Source organism: Gopherus flavomarginatus, chromosome 3 (assembly GCF_025201925.1).
Source record: "Gopherus flavomarginatus isolate rGopFla2 chromosome 3, rGopFla2.mat.asm, whole genome shotgun sequence".
NCBI classification, from domain to species: domain Eukaryota; kingdom Metazoa; phylum Chordata; order Testudines; family Testudinidae; genus Gopherus; species Gopherus flavomarginatus.
This window is the reverse complement of record NC_066619.1, coordinates 280,897,027-280,915,290: the sequence shown is the minus strand read 5'-3', so window position 1 is coordinate 280,915,290 and position 18,264 is coordinate 280,897,027. Positions and strand designations below refer to the sequence as shown.

General features: G+C 42.8%; 1 protein-coding gene across 1 annotated transcript in view; it reads left to right on the top strand.

Annotated features, from left to right (window-relative positions):
• Positions 1–11,891, top strand: part of DNAAF9 (dynein axonemal assembly factor 9) — a 148,211-nt gene extending 136,320 nt beyond the window's left edge. Inside the window, exons 36-37 of the mRNA XM_050943301.1 lie at positions 5,066–5,159; positions 7,809–11,891. Coding sequence (XP_050799258.1) covers positions 5,066–5,159; positions 7,809–7,921 — 207 coding nt within the window. The 3' untranslated portion in view covers positions 7,922–11,891. The remainder of the gene's footprint in view (positions 1–5,065; positions 5,160–7,808) is intronic.
• The last annotated feature ends 6,373 nt before the right edge of the window (positions 11,892–18,264 follow it).

Here is an 18,264-nt window from a genome sequence, read left to right as displayed (position 1 = left end):
GGTCTCTTTAAATCCTTGCCCCAGCCCTGCAAAGCTCTGGGTTCCCCCAGCTGCCGGAGCCCCGGGCCCTTTAATTTGCCCATGAGGGCTTTCAGCCACCTCTTCAGCTGGGAGCCCCTGGTTGACTTAAAGTCAAGTATCACCTCCCCACCCCCAACCTTCCTTTTTGGCCCACAGCTGTTTTGGTGGGGCGGCGCTGGGGAAGGATGTTTTTTTCTGCAGGGCTGGGCGGTGCTGGGGCAGCGTGTTTCCCTGGGGCCGGGAGGTCCTGGGGGGTGGGCAGGGTGTGGGCTGGGGGGTTTTGGCCCTTAGCTGTTTTCTTTGGAGTAATGTGGCCCTCGCCGCTTTACGAGTTCTGCAGGCCTGGTTCAGATATTGGGCCAAGCCTTGATTATCCTTAACCTTCACTCTATCCTGAGTGTTTAGCAGTCCCACATCTATCTGTCTGTCTGTCTCTTTCTTTATAGGAACCTTTTTACTGTAGGTTTTAATTCCCTTTGCAAGGGAAAAGTCTACATGGCTTTTGGCCTTTCTAACTTTTTTATCCCTACATGTTCTGACCTCAATAAGGTAGCTTTCCTTGCTGATCAGTTTCATCTTCCATTCCTTGTAGGCTTTCTGCTTTTTCTTAATCACCTCTGAGATGCTTGCTCATCCAGCTTGGTCTGCAACTCCTGCCTATGATTTTTTCCCCCTTTTTTGGGATGCAGGCTTCTGATAGTTTCTGCAACTTTGACTTGAAGTAATTCCAGGCCTCCTCAACCTTTAGATCCCCATGTTCTTCAGTCCAGTCCACTTCCCTAAATAATTTCTTTAATTCTTTAAAGTTAGCCCTTTTGAAATAGAAAACCTTAGTCACAGATCTGTTTTTATTTATCCTTCCATTTAGTTTAAACTGAATTAGCTCATGATCGCTAGAACCAAGGTTGTCCCCTACAATCATTTCTTCTATGAGGTTCTTACTACTCACCAAAACCAAATCTAAAATGGCATCCCCTCTTGTTGGTTCTTCAGCTACTTGGTGAAGAAATCCATCAGCTATCGCATCTAGAAAAATCTGAGCCCATTATTATTACTAGCACTTGTTCTCCAGTCTATATCTGGCAAGTTAAAGTCTCCCATGATCACACAGTTCCCATTAGTATTTACTTCATTAAAAAGATTACAAAAGTCTCTATCCATATCCAGATCAGATCCCGATGGTCTGTAGCACGCCCCAAGCACTGTCTAAGGGGAGGCTCTCGTAGCTTTCTTCCCCAGTGTGATTTTTGCCCAGACAGACTCTGTCTTTTCCATTCCATCCCTTCTTATTTCTTTACAATCTACCTCATCATTGATATACAATGCTACTCCACCACCTTTACCTTTATTTCTGTCTTTCCTAAACAGCACAGACCCTTCCGTACCTGTACCCCAGCCATGACTACTGTTCCACCATGTTTCTGTTATCCCTATAATATCTGGTTTCACTTCCTGCACCAGTAACTCTAGTTCCTCCGTTTTGTTACCTGGGCTCCTCACATTAGTGTACAAACATCTTAATTCTTGCTATTTGGCTTCACTCACATTCTTTACCCGATTAGGCCCAGATGATGTTCTGCCAGTATCACCTATTAGAATGGTATCTGTAGTACCCTTCCTCCATTTGTCCATTCTCCTTCCCACAACAGTATCCTTTCTTGCTTCATTTGCTTCCCTCTGTGTTAAAATCCGGCATGGAGATTACCTGGACATCTTCTGACCATTTCCCCGTAATTCCTAGTTTAAAGATCTCTTAATCAGTTGTGCCAGCCTCCATCCTAGAAGTCTATTTCCCTCCCTACTCAGGTGAAGTCCATCCCGAGAGAACAGTCCTCTGTCCATGAATGCCTCCCAGTGGCCATACATCCCAAAGACCTCCAGCCTGAGCCATCTGCTGATCACCATAATCTTGTCAAACCTTTGTGGCCCTTCTCTAGGAACAGGCAGAATCCCACTGAAGATCACCTGAGCCTCGATTTCCTTAAGTGTCTTCCCCAGCCTGCCATAGTCACCCTTGATACGTTCCAGTGAGAATCTAGCTGTATCATTCGTTCCCACATGAAAGACAATCAGCAGATTCTTTCGTGCTCCCATTAGGATCCTCTTCAGCCTCAGGTCCACATCCCATATCTTAGCACCAGGCAGACAGCACACCCTTCTGTTCTCTGGATCAGCTCTGGTTACAGGCCTGTCTGTCCTTCTCAGTAAGGAGTCCCCAGTCACGCAGACCTGCCTTTTCCTGTGATGGTGTGATTCTCTGGTCTATCCCCTGTTCCCTCTGGCTGCAAGTCCTCTCGATTCCTATTCACCCTTGCAATCCTCTGCAACCCATCCCGTATCCTCCTGGGGCTCATGTTTGGTGTCATCACCATTGATTCGTCCCCTCTCCTTATAGGGCTAGCTGCTCTTCTCTTCTTCCTGGCCTTCTCACCTTCAGCGACCACCTGCTGTGCCCCTTCTTCATATTCCCACTCCGCAAACCTGTTCCTGAGCTCTATTGCTCCTTCATTAGCCCGTCTTTTCCTCTGCCTGGTTCGCTTAGTCACATGCTTCCACTGTCCTCTTTCCTCACCCAGCAGTCTCCCCTCAGAGTTCTTTGGTCCTGCTTCCATCTGCAAGTCTGATCTTTTCCGTTCAGCCTCATCATGTCCTTGCTCCATCATCCGCTCGAACCCCCTTCTAAACTCGGCCAGAGTTTCCACCTTCATCTCCAATCCTTGGATCTTTTCTTCCATCAGCTCTATCAGGCAGCATTTCATGCGGACAAAACTCTTTTCAGGTACCCCCTCCAGGATCGTGTACATACTGCAGCTTCCACATCCAGTCATCTTCATTGTGTCTTCCACTGCTTGGGTCTCTACAACTGCTGCCTCTGTATCTGTCATAGGTTTCCCATCTAAATCCTGTAAGTCTGGGAAACACAATCCAACCAAAAACATCACCATCCACAGCAAAACAAACTCCCAATAAGCACGAAGACACTCCTAGAACACTGCACACTCCCTTCAGTAGCCTGTGTTCCTCTGTCTGTCTCTTAGCCTTTCTCAAAACTCCCTCTGTAAACTCCCACTCAAACTCCTGTGTACAGCTCTGTTTGCTGGTTCCTGTGTCACTGCCGCTGCTTTTGTTGCTTAAGGAATTAGAGCTCATGCCACCATTTTCTTAAATGGAATGAGGACTGATGTACAGAGTGCACAGAGTATTTATAGTTGCTTGTGCAGTGAGTTTTCCCTCATTTCCTAGGCAGTCATGGAGATGCAGTCTGAGATGTTCAGATATTATGGGGACAGGAGTGATGTAAGCACCTTGGCTGTTAAATGTAGTGTCTCAATTAATGAAGGATTAGAGGGTAATGTAATTGGTGCAAATCAACATGGGTTTATGGAAAATAGGTTCTCTCTAATTTAGTCTCTTGTTTGAGATTACAAATTTGAGAACGATCATAGTGTTGACATAATATACTGAGACTTCTATAAGGCTTTGACAGACATGACATTTCGATTAAAAACCTAGAATGACCTAGAACTAACATGGCGCATATTAAATGGATTAAAAGCTGGCTAACTGTTAGGTCTCAATGTAATTGTAAATGAGAAAAAGTCATTCAGCAGATATGGTTCCAGGGAGGTGCCGCAGGGATCAGTTCTTGGCTCTGTTTTATTAGTGATGTGGAAGAAAACGTAGGCATCACTGATAAAGTTTGCAGATGATACAGATTTAGGGTAATCGTAAATAATGAAGAGGACAGGTCACTGATAGGAGCTATCTGGATTGCTTGGTAAACTGGGCACAAGAAAACAATATGCATTTTAATATGGCTAAATTTAAATATATACACATCAAGTAACAAAGAATGTAGGCCATACTTACACAATGGGGGACTCTACACTGGGAAACAGTAACTCTGAAAAAGATCTAGGGGTCATAATGGATAATCAGCTGAACATGTGCTCCCAGTGTGATGTGGCCAAAAGAGCTAATGTGATTCTGGGATATATAAATAGGGGAATCTCAAGTGGAAGTGAAGGTTATTTTACCTCTGTATTTGGCACTGGTACCCCTGTGTTTGGTGTTTGCAGTTTTGGTGTCCACAATACAGAAGGTCGTAGATAATTTGGAGAGGGTTCAAAAAAGAGCCATGAGAATGATTGAGGGATTTAAAAATATGCTTTATAGTGATAGACGCAGAGAGCTCAATCTATTCAGCTTAACGAAGAGACGGTTATGGGTGGCTTCAGTACAATCTATAAGTATCTACATAGGGAACAAATATTTAGTAGGGTCTTAAATGTAGTAGAGAAGCGTTTACATTGATCCAATGGCTGGAAGATTTACCAGGGCTCATGATGGATTCTCCATCACTGACCATTTTTAAATCGATCGGATGTTTTTCTAAAATATGTGCACTAGGAATAATTTGGGCGAAGTTTTGTGGCCTGTTATACACAAGGTCAGACTCGATCACAGTGGTCCCTTCTGGCCTTGGAAACTATTAATGTATTCTAGATTGAGATGAACAGGACCAGTCCGTGTCTTTTGAGTGGTTTGTCTGCAGACACGAGAAGATAGCCCTGTATCAGTTAACATTAACGACTTGTTCAGACTAGGGTAAAAGGCATATTTTTAAATTACATTAGCTAAAACAGGGCAGGGCTAACTTGCCCTTTCCAAACTAGTGTTACATTTTTTAGGCTAACAAGTTTTAAGAGTATACTATTTATCCTAGTCTAGACATGCCCATAGGGTCCTCTTTTACAACCAAGGGGACAATAAATGTTTTGGGTTTTTTCCCTCAGTTTTCCTAGTAGAAAATTAAATTTATAAGGTAACAGCTAAAGATACTGCAAACATGTTAGTATTTAAGCCTGTTTTGCAAAGTGTCTACCTCATTTAAACAAAAGGTCAAGCACTTCTGTACTGGGTTGGTAAGTTTCTGGAAAGAGGCATTCCCTCCCGCCCCCTTCTGTTTAACTGCATAGACTTACATACCCGTGTTTTAGACTGTTGAAATGTCTAATGATAGAGTATTTGCCTTTGAATGCAGATGAAGCGCCACCTGGATCCACTTCCAGCTGGTTACTTTTACAATGGAACTCAGTTTGTGAATTTCTTTGGGGACAAGATGGATTACCATCCACGTATCCTTTAATATGTATTTAAATTCATGAGTATTTTTATAGGAAGTATGCTGTGGATTTAGACAAAGCTGACCTGGAATATTGGGGCAGAGCATTATCTTTAAAAGAGCCAACTGACTAGCTGGTGATCATGCACAGTGAAAGGTTTTGATGTTTTAAATCAGCATATGACCATTTGCCATATCAGGCTTTAACATTAATAGATCACTCCTACAGTCACAGTGTAAGAAGCTGAATTGAACAAACCAAAGGTCATTAGATCATACAGAAAATCAAGTACAGTATAATCCTTATTTTTCAAAAACCCTGTTATCTGAAACCCCTCTCTGTCTCCATGCTCTGCATTAGGATAATGTGCAGATTCAGATGATAGAGCAGAGACCCCCTGCCCTGGTGGAGGCCACCCTGTTGCGGAATGGCCATTGCAGCAGCTCAGGAAGCCTTGTGCAGCCCTTCTGTCATGAGACTGAGTGAGAGGAGCCATGACAGCAGAGCTTCCAGGGCCCCTGCACTGCTGCAGGGCTGGTAACACCTGATCCCTGCATTTGCAAGGTCCTGGTGGGGCAGATCGGTGCAATGGCCAGAAGGCTCCACTTTACCCTATCAGGGCCACAGCCTTCCTCTCCTCCCCACCCCACCCTCACCCCTTGCACTTGGAACAGTCAAGAAGGTAGTCCCGGTGTCATAAGAGTGAGCGAGCTACCGAGGGCTCCCTGCACTGCCACTTCTGCCCTCTCAATTATCCAGACTCCTGATTATCCAAACAAAATGTGTCCCCTGTGGTTTTCAGATAATCGGAAGCATACTGTACAAAAAAAAAAAAACCCTTCAATTTAAACCAAATAATCCCTTAACTACCTTTCAATATAATATGTCACAAAAAGAATGTATACTTAGAGAAACCTCCCCAAAAAGACCACAAGATCTCGCTACAAAAATATCTCATTCTTGTTCCTTGGATGTTGAAGTTTCATTAATGTAAAAAACCTTCTAACCTGATCGATGTGGAAGAGTCTCACATGCATACCAATTAACCACTGTATCTTCAGAGTGCGCACGCAAATAAAATCAGAAGTGCATGTGTGATGACTCTCCAGTATTACTTGTGAATTAAAATATGTCTGAACTTGCTTCATTCTCTAGACAGTATTTGGTCCTGCCATGACGGCAGGGGACTGGACTCAATGACCTCTCGAGGTCCCTTCCAGTCCTAGAGTCTATGAATTATTTAAAAACTCTTGCTTGGGTTCTGCACTCTTTACTTGATATGAGCAACCAGCTATGGCAAGATTACACTGAACTCTGAAATTAGCCATCTTTGATTTCTTAGATCAGCAAAATTGGTTCCTTGTCAGGACAAAATAAAAATATTTGAAGCTCAACGGGGCTTTTTTTAGCTTTTCCTGAATCACACTGATTACTTTTTTACTTGAATTGGTTTGGTGTATTGGATTTTCTCTTAATATTTGGCAATAACTCTAGAGTCATATTAACAGACCCCCACTGTACAATTCCTCATCTGTCCATCACATTTTCTAATATTTTTGTCCTAAGATTCTCTCTAAGCTATTATTTATTATTTATTTGTATTATTGTAGTGCCCAGGAACATTTGCCTTCGGTGCTGAACAAAGAGACCATCTCAGTCACAAACAACTTACCTCAAGTCTGCTTTTATGTTCTCAATTTCGTTTTTATTATTTCTTGATCTTCAGTAACTGATTGTAATTTACTTGGAAAGCTGCAGGTGGATACTTCAGTTCTTCTTTGAGCAGGAGGGCCCACTTGTCCTTCCACAACTTCTGTGGCACTTAATTTTAATTCTTAAATCATCAGACCTCGCTTCCCTTCTTGGATACATTCCCTAACTATGGTCATTTGGTAGAAAAGTTAATGGAAAACAAAGCAGCACATATGCTAAACCTTGTTCATGAATATTAGCTAGATATTTCTGCTGGTGGGATTTTGTGACTTTTTTTCTTATTGAAACCTACTTAATCAAATTCATGTAATTCTGGTGTGCAAGATCAAATAATGGATGAGACTATCCCAAATAATGTACCACAGCATCAACCACCCTTTCACAGCCATTAAAACAGTCTAATAACAGAAGTAATACCCTCTTTCTCATTTACTTTCTCCTTCTAATGAAATCCAGTACAAGTGGAACATACTTCCAGGGTCTAGATACTGCGCATACTGTCTACATTTTTTTAGAATAATTTTAATAGCCAGATTGAAAGAGCAGCTGGTGATAGGAATCCTGATTTTTTTTTAACAGAACTTTACCCAGGGACATCAGATTGAAGCTTGGGATGATTTTACAGAGGCAACAGTTGGGGCAGAGACTGGATATCCTGGAGATACTGTCACTTACCTGACTTGGTGTTTCACACAGCCCATATTATTTTTTCCTATTGAGATTAAGAAAGTTCCCTATGTAACTCTTACACCCTCTTTGAGGAGGAGTACTGATAGTTTGTTCTGACTCCAGGATATGCGAATACATTCCATTATTGCCCACAGAGGAAAATTCATCCTATTAATATGCAGAGCTAGCTAGTTCAATTGCTTACTTAGTCCAACCTGTTCTGATTCTAGTGCACGTTTTTATTTCGATGAATACTTTTCCTTAGTATTTCGACATCAGTAATGGACCAGTTCATGAACGACTACTTGGAAGAAGCTAACAGAGAAATTGAAAAGTACAACAGAGAGCTTGAAGAACAAGAATATCATGATCTCTTTGAGCAGAAGACATAAGCATGCATGTTTGTGGTATTAAATGCACATAAACATTGTGGATTTCTAAACTGTCATCTGACTATCAGTAACCGAAAAATGCTGACAGCCTTGCTGGTTAACAAGAAAATGAAAAGTTAAATGTTAGTTTTTAGCAGTTTTAAAATGAAACTTCATTCCTGTAAAGCTGGCATTTTAATCTGGCAAGTACTTAGTTGTTTGTACAGTCTGGTTCACATCCACTTCACCTTAATTCCAGATCATAAAAAGAATCACCTGGAATTTCCCTGATTAGCAGTGGAAATATTACGTGTTCAAAACAAAACTGTATGTCCTCATAGCCCTGTGTATGAGCAGTGAAATTGATCTGCGGTACAGATAATCGAAAACCTGGAGCTCATTTCTTTCAATGTCCATAAATGAAAAAGTGGCCAAGGCTTGTTACGCCCTGAAGTATTTCGGTATGAGAGCTTGAGTGTGTTCCTAAAGCGAGAAATGGGGGAACGCTTGGAAAGCTCTGATCACCTGATCTTGCTGCTGCTCTCAGTGGTTCATTTTCTCCTGCGATATTATTGTTATCATGCAGAATGCATTACAGGCAGAGTGGTGTAACCTGTGACCTGACAGTGCTTGAGAGTAAAAGGGTTATCTTGTGCATTAACCTGTAACCCCAACATTTGAGCAAATCTGGGATGAGTGAGGTATCTTTTGGCTGAAGAGATGAGCTATTCATCTACTCAATATGTTTTCAAAGGTAAAAAAGAACAGTACAGAAATACAGAACAGTACTTGAAGTACTTTATCTGTCAAGCTTTTAGGAGAATCTATGTGCCATACCCTTCCACAGAACTGAAACACTGGGTTTGATTTTTTGGTTCCGATTTGTTTTTTCAAGCTGATGATATAGTGAGAATGATGGCACCTTGTCCTCTAAATTAAACAAGAACTATTTTGAATATGACTACATAGAACGCTGGCCAAGACTCTGAGGTGGCTAACCTGTGAGCTACTGACTGACATTATTGTAGGACTTGTTACCTTGAAAAACAGATTACTGTAGCTCACTGTGCATTTGGAAATTAGTTTTGTGGAAACCAACCACGGCTGAACATTTTAACTTGCACATTCCTTTTCCTCAGATCAGCTTTTAGTGCATCTGTGACCTTTCTGTTGATCAGATGTATTTGATGCAATAAGAATTTATTGAAGGAATAATTTTGTATAGTATGCTTATAATAATGAAGCATAACTGGTGTTCATAAGCTCTTATGTTAAGAAAGGAAAACTAGATTGAACTCCTACAGTCAAGTGCAAGTCTACATAGAAATTTGATGCCTTAGGAAATAAATTCTTTAAATTTGGAATCTTAAATGGCTGAAATTTCAAGGAGAACATAAAAATTGGAGCACTTTATCTGAAGTTTTAGTATATGTCACTACTAGCTAACCTCAGTGAGCTCCTGTACTGTGATCATTAGAGTATACAGATTCCCTAAGAAAGTACAGATTTTGAATTCCAGGTGGTGCAGATTAGGATTTAAATGTTTGTAAGGTGGCTGCTGCTTTTTTTCATGCTAGATGTTAAAAACTTTCAGAATTTAGGCATTATCTTGCACACCACAGGACTTGAATAGGATAGAAGTGTTTTCCTTATAAAGCACAGTAAAAGCCAGCAGTTTAGTTCCAAGTTTTGTATGCTTTCTGGGGCAACCCATATTACAGGTATAGAGCATCATAGTAAGGCTCGAGAATTATCTATGCATGGCTACACTTTAGTCTTTTAATATACTTAGTGCCTGGTAGGTAAACGTAGCTAACAGTTGATTTCTGGGGTGTTGTCAGTGTTTAGAAACTAAGTAAAATTGGCTATGGAAACTGCGTATTAAGACAGAGTTGTGAAAATATAAAATTCTGTAGGTAATATTGCAAAAGGGGCAGTTAGACAGTAGAAGAATTCTTTGCCAATATAACTTAGCATAAATACTGTGTGCTCCTTTTTAGCATAAATTGTCTAATCTGCAAAAGCCATATATCTAGAATAGCTGTATGACTATGTAACGTCTGACATAAAATACCAGGAGCTGAGACAAATGGCACTTTGTTGACACTTTGTCTCAACTTGGAAATCAGTAACGGAGTAGGTTTTAAGTGCAATTGATAGATGAAGATACTGTAGTTTTATACTCTGCTGAATTCTCTTTAAGAAATCTAATTTGTGCAGCTCTGGAAAATAAATATTGATGGGCTGATTCATCTAGGTTTAGTATAATAAGCTAATTAAAACTGAGATGCCCTGTGACCAAAACAGGAAATAATAAACTTATTAAATTGGGTTTATTGCTGCACAAATCAAGCTGTTTTTAAAGCCTGAATCAGAAGAGTCCACCACAACAAAGGCATAGATAGTATAGATATTATATACTGTACTGCATGCTGAGTGGTAACAATAACTGTGTAATATGATGACCTTTCACCATACTGGTACTATTTCAATTAATATATTTTGGTATTGAAATAATTTGATTACCTCAGCTTTTAATGTTTAACTGTGATTTTTTAAAAATTACCGAAATAGTGAAACTGTGACAATGATATCCTTTAAACATAGCAGTGCCTTGCATATGGCGCCATTGATGCACTAAGCAAATTATGGGAGTGGACGTCATGGGTTGTATTGCTTGCACCCTTTTTTAAAGGAGAAACGGTTTTGGTGAAAGGACTTATAATTAACCTAGTGAAGAATATTAGCGCACATGGTTAAATCGTTTTTAAAAAAAACTCTTTGAGGACTAAAATGTATAAATACTTGATGCTGCTGATGTTTTATAGCAGTTGCTGATTAATTTTGCTTCCAACAGTCAGCAGCCCCCCCCCCTTTTTTTAAGGGGGGAAAATCCATAATTTTTGTATTCCTGTCAGAGATGTATATACCATGCTGAACCCTAACTGCAGGGGAATCTGGTTTATATTTTTTGAAGTTAAGATAAGAATTGGGTTAATCCTAAATATCTAGTTTTTGAAAATTTTAGCTACTGTAAAACAAGAAAAAGCACCATCTCTGGATAAGCTGCAAATGTTCAAATAAGTAAAAAGTGCCATTATACTATCTTTTTACTGTATAATGAAAATGGATAAGAGTAACTTTTGTGTCCAGGCATTTCTGGTATTGTGATGAAGTGCTAAGAGTCCTCAAAGGGTTTATATGCTTTGCTGACCTTAACGTTAGCAGCTTGTGTTTTTTCTCACAGAGAATGAGTGTTGGTCAGAAGTTGCTGAAGTTATAGGGGGGGTGAAAAATGTGACAAACTTAGCAAGGGAACACTTGCAACTTGAATTGAGCTGTGACCTAGGATAATTTCTTTGTAAAGCTGTGGAATTTGGTGTTCCAGTTTTTACACATTTGTATTATTATTTAGCAAAAATGATTACAGGGAGGATTTAAGTTGCAATTAAAAGTTCCCTAATAAGTTTTATATTGAGATTTTTCTGAATTTGCACAGATATAAGCTCTGGAATACCTTGTTTGGTATTCTTAAAAGGGAAAATTGTAACTAGTATAGTAAATCGTAAACTGTGAGTTAGAACAACGTCGTTAATCTAATTTTAGATTGTTAAAAATGTACCTCAAATGGCTAGTGAGAAATTGCTTCATTTTTACACAATTGTCAAATACTAATAAGAAATCTCACTTTACAATGTGCCAAAATTCACTTTTATACTAGTTTTCAATGCTTTAATATTTGCAACTTAAGTTAAAACTTATATTTACAAACACTACTGTAACTTCAGTTAAACTGAATTGTGTGATTGAAGCTTTTTTGCTTATTATTGTATTTATTACACAACTCGATTCCGTAAATATATAAAATTACCTTTCCATTTATTTTTGTATTGTTTTACATGTTTATACCTGCAGTTTGTGTGATTTTTTTTTTTACAACTGTAATTCCGATGTCATGCTAAGAACCAATAAAGTATATCCATCTGTTATCTTTCGTTTGATTCTTTGACACACTGAACAAGTTCAAGGTTATTTAAGCTGTATTTTTTTGAGGCTCTCAGCAGTCACTTTTTAAATTAAGGCTACATATAATTATGCACGTTAGACAGTTAACTCTAAACAGGGAACAAAATGCCATGATCACTTGTAACTAAGCTCCCTGTGTATACTTAAAATCTTCATAGTAGGTGATCTCTGTCAAGCAAAACAATGTAAAGCTGCTGGTTTCATATCAAACCATATGGTAAGCCTCTGAACTAGTTGGGTGAAACTCAAGCAAGTGACTTTTTAACGTGCCTACTCAAGGCTTGCATTTAACCAGTTGCACATTTGTAAAAATAATTATGGCCATTTATTCTTTGAAAGCAAGAAATGTATTGCAAGTCTCAACAGCAAAATTGATTTTACTGTTTTTTGAAGCAAATTCACTTATTAACTAATGTTCATCTCACAATGTTAACGGCAGACTTAGTTGTAGTGCAAGTGTTCACATTTTTATGCACATACCAGATAAGGGCTAAATCCCATTCATTTTATTCATGCAAGTAAAAGGAAGGAACACTTTTTGAGCAACTGATTTTATGTAAAGGAAGGCTTGTCCGAATGTGTGTTTGATCATTTTGATGGATGATGTCGGTGATTTGTTTATTCTTTAGTATTTTTTTCTATTTGTATCTATTTAAATTTTCACAGTTGCAGGAAACTGGGAAGGGTTCGCACAATTATTTTATGACCGTAGATACTGAGATGCAATAATTCTAACTCTTCAAACACAATTGTCAACATCACATGTCAAAATATACAAAGTAAGTATCCTTAAATCAAACGCTAATGATTTCTCAAGCAGCATTTTTCTTTTTTTGCCTTTCTTTGATTATCAATGGAAATATTTTTTCATCTGTGTGTAATGAAATCGACGTTTATTGACATCTGCTGATTAAAAATGTAATCCTTCCAAGCCTATGTAAAAGAAACTGAATTTGACATTTCCTATGAGTTCAAAACTGTTTTATATATTCAGCAATATCTTTATTTCATATGCTCAGTATCTTTTCCAGAACTTTATTTCATATTTGATATAAATCATTAACTTTATGAAGTATTTTTTTAATTGCTTTAATTTGATGCTTATGATTCATCATGCTCTAGGAATTATTTTGGGAAGTTCTGATTTCTCATATAGAAGGTCTGACTAGATAGTAGTGGTCCCTTCTAGCCTGGGAATATACGAGGTATTGATAGCACTAGCTATAGGCTGTGCTTTGGAAGAGTTAGCTGTGCTTCCCATCTGGATCTGTAGTATGCTTATCCTGCTCTTCTTTATATGGGCTCCTCAGATGACCAACGGAGCTAAGGAAAAGGCCATTTTCGTTGTTAACCTGAGAGAGACAGTCTACCTTTTGCATTCAGTCCTCCAGAACTGAAAAACCACTCTGCTTCTCCCTCTTGAGAGAGAAAAGCTGCCCTCCCTCCCCCCGCCTGCATTTAAAATTTTTATACCTTTTCTTTCCCTGCTTTTTATACATAATGCTGAACTACTACATAGAAAGAGAATTTGAGCCTGAATATCTGAACATCCCTATCCCATATGGGGGAAATTGTGAGCCATATATGAAAAAGCTCACCAAAGAAGTGTGTTTTGGGCACATCTTTTTGTAAACAATGGAAAGAACATATGCATGTCCAACAGTACTATGCTGAAAACAACTAGCTTCCTCACCTCAGCTCTGGATACCCAGTCTCTGCCCTGTCTATCGTTAGGGTTACAGCCATGCTAAACTTAGACACGCACACACACAAATTGCTGAGAACAACTGGATGGGAGAGCAGCTATAAAGGAACAAAACAAACCACCCAAGCACTGTAAAAACACTAGTGAAGAGAGACACATCTCAAACCAATTAGACTGGGAAAAACTAGTGTTTTTAAATGAAAACCAGCTGCTTGTTCTTTAAAAATAATAATCCCATTAGCCATTGACCGGCTGGATTACAGTATTGTTTCCTTACCAAATGATATTCTTCATTTGTCATTTTCTTAACCTAAATTTTTTTTAAATTTTTTACTAAAATCTTTCATGTCCACCTCTTTAAAATGAACACTTATCCCTGGTAGATGTACAGCATGTTACATTCTTCTGCGAGTGATTGCTCGTGTGTATTCCACGGTAGGTGTGTGTGCTCGCCATGTTCACCGGTGCCAGAAGTTTTTCCCTTAGCACTACCCATAGGGGAACACCCCAGTGATGGTGCCTCCATGGCGTGGTATAAGGGGCGCTGCGTGCTCCCCCAACCCTCAATTCCTCCTTGCTGCCAGTGAAGGTGCGTCAGAATTGCTCTGCTCCAGCTTTGCTGCAGCTCTTCCCCAGAACTCTTGTTCTTCTTCGAGTGATTGCTCATATCCATTCCAGTTAGGTGTGTGTGCCGTGCGTGCACATTCGTTGGGAAACTTTTACCCTAGCAACTCAGTGGGCCGCCAGGTTGCCCCCTAGAGTGGCGCCGTCATGGTGCTCGATATATACCCCTGCCGGCCCACCCGCTCCTCAGTTCCTTCTTACCGCCCGTGTCGGTCGTTGGAACAGTGGAGCGCGGCTTAGCTGACCTCCACTTCCCTAGCTACTCGTAGTTCTCGTATATAGTTATGCAGTTATAACCCTTTGTTGGTAAAGGCCTCTTCGCGGCAAAGACAGCCCCAGGCTGCGAAGCCTGATGGACAATAGGGTCCTAATGCGCTCTCTCAGCATGCATATGCCAGCGACCAAACGCAGGCCTTTCTGTCCCCAGCCGCCATACTCTGTGTCTAGCCAGAGACAGGACTTTGGCAAACGGCGAGGCCAAGGTGGTCGCAGACGAACGTCAGGACCCCTAAAGAGCCAAGGTCAAGGTCCCTCGCAATTACCACTGGGACCAAAGACGAACTTTCCAAGGTGCGCCTGAGGGCGGTGTACCAGTCACAGGCTGGGATCCCAATCCTGCTTTCTCCTGGCATGGCCCCAGTTAATTTCAGATCGCTGGGTCCTGCGCACGGTGAAGCATAGTTACCACCTGTAATTTGTTCCAGCCCTGTCCCCCTTCAGGGACCCCTCTCACGAGCAATTCCTCGTACAAGAGGTGCAGACGCCGACTGACGAAAGGGGCAAGGGGGTCTACTCCCGTTATGCCCTAGTCCCCCACTCGAACGGAGGTCTCAGACCTTCCTAGTCCTGCGCGGACTCAACCAGTTTAGGATAAGGTTGAAGTTCCGCATGGTATCCCTGGGAACCATTATTCCATCCTTGCCTCCTATGCCGCCCTCGATATGAAGGACGCGTACTTTCGCAACGCCATCTTCCCTCTGCACAGGAGATACCTCTGCTTTCTAGCCAACCGTCAGTACTTCTGGTTTACGGCCATAGTCGCCGCCCACCTTCGCTGATGTCGGATATGCGTTTTTCCGTATCTGGACGATTCGCTTATCCGAGGAGACTCCGAGACACAAACCACTCAGCACGTGGGCATCGTCACGGTCTTATTCACAGGTCTAGGTCTGATGATCACTATAGAGCAATCCACACTGGTTCCCACGCAGAGGTTGGACTTCCTAGGGGCTATCCTGGTCTCCGACCTAGCCGGAGCCTGCTTATCACAACTGCGGTTTTAGGCGATGGCAACAATCATCCGAGGTCCGCAGACTTTCCCAACGACCTCGGCTCGCACTTGTCTCAGTCTCCTGGGTCCATGGCTGCCCGCAAGTTAGTAACCAAACACGCCAAGCTCCGCTTCCGTCCTCTCCAAGTCCGGCTCACCTCGGCGTACCACCCGGATAGGGAGCCAATGGTCATGGTAGTCACCGTTCCCTCGAGCACCTTAGGCTCCCTAGAGTGGTGGCTAACTCCCTCCCTGGTGTGGGCAGGGATGCGGTTCCATCCGCCCCAGCCCTCACTGCCCCTGACGATGGACGCGTCATCTCTCTGCTCGAGTGCTCATGGTCACCTCCGAGCTTAAGGCCTTTGGTCTTCTCGGGAGCTGGCATTCCACATCAATGCCCCAAAAATGAGAGTAGTACGCCTGGCGTGCCAGGGGTTCCAGCGGCAGCTGCGAGGCCGTGGTATCTCGGTGTTTACAGCCAACACAACGGCCGTGTGCTTCATAAATAACCAGGGAGGGACATGGTCCTCCCCCCTTTTGTCAGGAGGCCATTCATTTCTGGGACTTTTGCATGGCCCACTCGATGGAGCTGGTGACGTCCTTTCTCCCAGGCGTTCGGAACGCCTTGGCGCTTTGACTCAGCAGGACTTCCCTGTCTTACGAGTGGTCACTCTGCCCCATGTGAGGCGTTCTGCTTTCCAGAAGTGGAGATTTTTCCTCATGTAGACCTGTTCGCTCACCGCAAGAGCAGAAAATGCCAGATATTCTGCTCCTTCCAAGGTCTCTCCTCGGGATCGATCTTGGACGCATTCCTGATGCCGTGGAAAGGCCAACTCCCTTATGCCTTCCCACTGTTCCCACTGGTTCATTAGGTCCTACTCAAACTCCGCAGGGGCAGAGCGCGCATCATCATGGTCACTCCAGCGTGGTCCAGGCAGCACTGATATACCACGTTGCTCGGCCTGTCAATAACCGACCCAATTACCCTGCCACCCCACCCAGACCTCATCACTCAGGGCCACGACAGGCTTCGTCACCCAGACCTGCAGCCTCTTCGCCTCACGGTGTGGCTGCTGCGTAACTGAGCCGGGGTGACAGGAAGCCTTCCACCTGGTCAACGTACCAGGCCGAGTGGAAGCGTTTCTTCTACAGGTGCAATACGCTCGATCTTGCTCCTCCTGAGGTCTCGATCCCCTCTATTTGGCCTGCCTCTGGCCTTCAGCGGCAGGACCTGGCGGTGTCATCGCTGAGGGTACACTCAGCAGCCATCTCTACCTTCCAGCCAGGCTAAGGTGGACGTTCCGTGTTCTCACACTCTATGGGTTCGAGGTCCCTCAAGGGCTTGGAGCGCTTGCACCCTCGGATGCGCCGCCCAGCCCCAACCTGGGACCTCAACCTAGTTTTAACCAGACTTGTCTCCCTCATTCGAGCCGTTCGCAACCGGCCCTCTGCTATACCTGTCTTGGACGACAACTTTCCTCGTAGCTGTTACATCGGCCAGACGAGTCTCCGAGCTCAGAACTCTTACGGTGGTTCCGCCGTACACTAGGTTTCACAAAGACAAGGTGCAGTTATGACCGCACCCGGCTTTCCTTCCTAAGGTGGTTTCGGCCTTTCATGTTACCCACAGCTCAACGCAATGGGCGCAACAATTGCACTCCCTGGACATCTGTAGAGTGCTCGCATTTATATTGCGCTGACAGAACCATTTCGTAAGGTGCCCCAGCTCTGTCACGGTAGCAGACCAAAGGAAAGGCTTGCTTGTTTTCCTCTCAGAGGATCTCATCTTGGGTGATGGCGTACATCTGCACTTGTTATGATTTGGCTCATATTTCCCCAAGCCACATCACCGTGCATTCTACCAGGGCTCAGGCTTCATCTGCCGCCTTGCTGGCTCGTGTTCCTACCCACGAGATCTGTCGCGCAGCTCCATTGGTCCTCGGTCCATACCTTTGCTTCGCAGTATGCCCTGGTTCAACAGTCAAGAGATGCTGTAGCCTCTGGCTCAGCAGTTTTCATTCTGCCACATTTCACTCCGACCCCACCGCCTACATAAGGCTTGGGATTCACCTAACTGGAATGGATATGAGCAATCACTCGAAGAAGAAAAGACGGTTACTCACCTTTGTAACTGTTGTTCTTCGAGATGTGTTGCTCATATCCATTCCACACCCGCCCTCCTTCCCCACTGTCGGAGTAGTCGGCAAGAAGGAACTGAGGAGCGGGTGGGCCGGCAGGGGTATATATCGAGTACCATGACGGCGCCACTCTAGGGGGCGACCTGCCGGCCCACTGAGTTGCTAGGGTAAAAGTTTTCTGACGAATGTGCACGCGCGGCGCACACACCTAACTGGAATGGATATGAGCAACACATCTCGAAGAACAACAGTTACAAAGGTGAGTAACCTCTTTTCGTTCAGTGTATGGTTCCTGTAGTTAGTAGTTTTGATTAGTTTTGGTTTAGTTTATTTAATCTGCCTGGGCTGGGGCATGCCCCGTGCCCCGAGTTTTAAGTTGTCTGACACTTGTAGGTGACCGATGTCAGTGAGTGATCTGCATGCGGACTGTTTACGTTGTTTAGGTGAAACCCATCTCAGCGATCACTGCAAGATTTGCAAGTCGTTCAAGCCTCGTATTATGCGATCATCTCTCAGACCATGGAGGATGCTGGGTTTGGCAGGGCGATGCTCTGACCTGAGAGTTTGTGAACTCCTTTCCACCTCCAATAGATTTGGCTTG